This window comes from Oryza glaberrima, chromosome 3 (assembly GCF_000147395.1).
Source record: "Oryza glaberrima chromosome 3, OglaRS2, whole genome shotgun sequence".
In the NCBI taxonomy this organism is placed as follows: Eukaryota; Viridiplantae; Streptophyta; class Magnoliopsida; order Poales; family Poaceae; genus Oryza; species Oryza glaberrima.
In genome coordinates, this window is record NC_068328.1 from 17931959 (window position 1) to 17935045 (window position 3087).

At 45.9% G+C, this 3087-nt stretch overlaps 1 protein-coding gene across 1 annotated transcript; it reads left to right on the forward strand.

The window, feature by feature from the left end:
- Nucleotides 1-586: 586 nt before the first annotated feature.
- On the forward strand, nucleotides 587-2734 carry LOC127768632 (S-norcoclaurine synthase 1-like). Its single transcript, XM_052294250.1, has 3 exons — nucleotides 587-1234; nucleotides 1348-1592; nucleotides 1833-2734. The coding sequence occupies exons 1-3, from the start codon at nucleotides 932-934 to the stop codon at nucleotides 2401-2403; spliced, it is 1119 nt and encodes a 372-aa protein (XP_052150210.1). The 5' UTR covers nucleotides 587-931; the 3' UTR covers nucleotides 2404-2734.
- The last annotated feature ends 353 nt before the right edge of the window (nucleotides 2735-3087 follow it).

Consider the following 3087-nt stretch of genomic DNA (forward strand, 5'->3'; position numbering starts at 1 on the left):
GGCGGCGAGCTTGCGCACCCTGGCGGCGGCGGCGATCTGCAGCGGCGCTTGGTGCTGAGGTAATGGAGCTCGGCGGCAGGGTGGTCGCGGTCGACTGCGCCGATGCCGGTCGATCGATCCAGAGAGAAATATCTCTCTTTGGATCTGAAATGTGGGCCTAGGGGTAGAAATGCCCACAAACCTGTAAAGAACATACAAATGGAATTAAGAAATGAGAAATACATGAAAAACAGTAAAAGTGGTATCAAATAGATAAATTAGCACTCCAAATAATATATTATAGAGGGCATGCAAATTAAGTGGTAAAAAAGTTGAGGCACGCGAATTTGATGGTAAATACTCTAAATTCTCGTTGAATTCTCTGCACTAAACCCTGAACCAAATAATAACCCATTCAGTTGAGCATGGGAAGGGGTTCGTGTGACGGTCTCAGGACAGTCCTGGTGGAGACTAGACTAGAAGGTTGTTGTTTACGGTTATTAAGTTCTAATTTCAACTGCCAAGTATCATAGCAAATAAAGGAAGAACTAGCATTTCATATACGTATATCAATAATAAATAATAAATAATGTAGTTGTACTATACTTCGAGAAAGAAACAGTTAATTGTCAAAAGAAAATAGCTAGTAAAACAAGTGCGCCAAAATTCTAAAAAAGAACATTACCAATATTTGTAATATGAGGGAACAGAACAACAGTTGAGATAGAGGCCGGTGGGTACAACAAACACATCTTCCAGAAGAGCAATAATGCTTTTACATCATTACCTGGGCGCCGCGTGGGAGGAGATCTAATGATCGGGATGTTGACGAACCGTAGCTAGCTTATTGTACTATATATACGTATAGTTAGTCTGGATACTGTGCTATGAAGTGAAGAGGCCATTGTTGGGGCCAAAAGATCTACCGCTCTGCATCAATAAGCTGCCCCCGATGATCGATCGTGAGCCTGCGGGTAGTAGTAGGCACGGAAGTAATATGGATCCATCCATCAACATACCGGTCAACAGAGATGCCATCACCGAAGAAGTCGCCGCCGCGTTCGCGGAATCCGAGGTGATCCCCGAGAGGTATTGCCGACCTGATGAGGTCCATGACGGCATCGTCGTTGGCCATGACGATGACGAGGCCTACGAGCTGCCGGTGGTGGACATGGAGAAGCTGCTTGACCCGGAGCTTGCGGAGGCAGAGATTGCAAAGCTTGGTTCTGCATGTCAAGATTGGGGTTTCTTTCAGGTGAGGCCTCATAGTCTATCACTTGATAATTGATCATATCTGTACTTATATAGTATATACTGATGGATGCATAATATTGTTTTTATATATATAATTGCATATCACGATTTCAGTTAGTAAACCATGGAGTCGACGAACAAGTGGTGAATGAAATGAAAGACAGCACGGTCAAATTCTTCAGCTTGCCACTAGAAAGCAAAAGGACAGTGGAAATCCAAGACAATGGCTTTGAAGGGTTTGGCCACCATTACAGAAGGGCATCAGGTAAGCTGGACTGGGCAGAGAGCGTGATCCTCCTTACGCAGCCAATCCAAGAGAGAAACCCGGAAATGTGGCCTACAAACCCATCGTCGTTCAGGTTCTGTTTCCCCTGTCAATTAATTTTGCGTACATACATCCTACATAAATAATTGTCTCTCAGTCCCATTTATTTTACAATATATGGTATCTACAATTGTTGTTTAAATTTTTCTAATAACTGTTTGAAATTTTAGAATTCTCTTCTGTGAGATGCTGAGCAAAACCACTTGTTCGTCGCTAGGGCTTAAACATAGAGTTTTCCTATTTTAATTGATTGCATATGAATTGATATACATAGGGATGCACTTGACAAGTACTCCGCCGAGATGACGAAGCTGGCTATGAGGATTGCGAGCATCATGGCTACCGACCTCGGGGTTGACCAGGAGGCTTTGGTTGGCGCCTTTAGGGATAAACAGCAGAGCATGGCCATACACCACTACCCTCCTTGCCGCCACCCAGACAAGGTGATCGGCATCACGCCGCACTCCGATGGTCTCGGCCTGACGCTGCTGCTGCAGCTCGACGACACGCCCGGCCTGCAGATCAGGAAGGATGGCAGGTGGTTACCAGTGCGACCTCGCCCGGGCACCTTCATCATCAATGTCGCCGACATACTCGAGGTCCTTACCAATGGCGCGTACAAGAGCGTCGAGCATCGAGTGCTCGCGGACGCAGAGAAAGGCCGAACCACCATCGTGACATTTCATGAAGCCTATGTCGATGGAATGGTGAAGCCGATCCCGGAGGTGCTCAAGCTCAACGGAGCAGAGGCACGCTACAAGTCCATAGAAAGACTTGAGTATATCAAGGGAAACTTTGTGGCGCTTTCTGAGGGGACACGATTTCTGGAGAGCCTTAAGATATAGCTTGTGAAAGTTACGCAGGCAACTAGAAGATCTCTATGGAACCCAATTAATCATGGATGCTGGAAAATACTGCGCCTCCTATATATTATCCAGTTCAATGTAATGTGGAGGAAGGATATAACATTCATTATTATCGAAAAATGTTAAATGTGTTTGTTAAGAATAAACCTTGTGTGCTGATTAGTAGTAGCTCTATATGGTTAGCTGTTCATTTTTAGGTGCATGTTTGCACGTGTCGGCCTGATTGGAGGCTATGTCTGCTTTCCTTGTAATAGCTTATTTTAAGCAATGGAATATAGTCTGGAAACGCTGTCAATTCAGCAGCACCAAACGAGCCGTGTTCTTCTGTTCGCGTGAGTTTTCTTGTGTTGTGTCTGTGTTGGCCGTGATCTCGCCGGGACGTGGTTTACGTCGTCTCTCCGGCGTGATTCTGACAAGTGGTATCAGAGCATCCGGTTACAAACTAGGGTGTTGCACTGATGGGTGATGACAAGAAGCCGATCGACGGCACCTCCAAAGAAGGCGTTGTGATCCAGCGGGTCATTCGAGGTGGGCGGGAGTATCTACCCGTTCTCACTAAGACCAATTACTCCAATTGGGCGCTCCTGATAAAGGTGAAGTTGAAGGCGAGGGCACTCTGGCACACCGTCAAGGAACTTGTCATGCCCGGAAATTCATTAGTAA

Bases quoted from the DNA above. Each gene is read 5' to 3' on its own strand.
- LOC127768632 (XM_052294250.1), top strand. From the start codon at position 932: ATGATCGATCGTGAGCCTGCGGGTAGTAGTAGGCACGGAAGTAATATG. The intron at 1,235-1,347 runs GTGAGGCCTCAT...TCACGATTTCAG, and splicing joins AAGATTGGGGTTTCTTTCAG to TTAGTAAACCATGGAGTCGA. The intron at 1,593-1,832 runs GTTCTGTTTCCC...TGATATACATAG, and splicing joins ACAAACCCATCGTCGTTCAG to GGATGCACTTGACAAGTACT.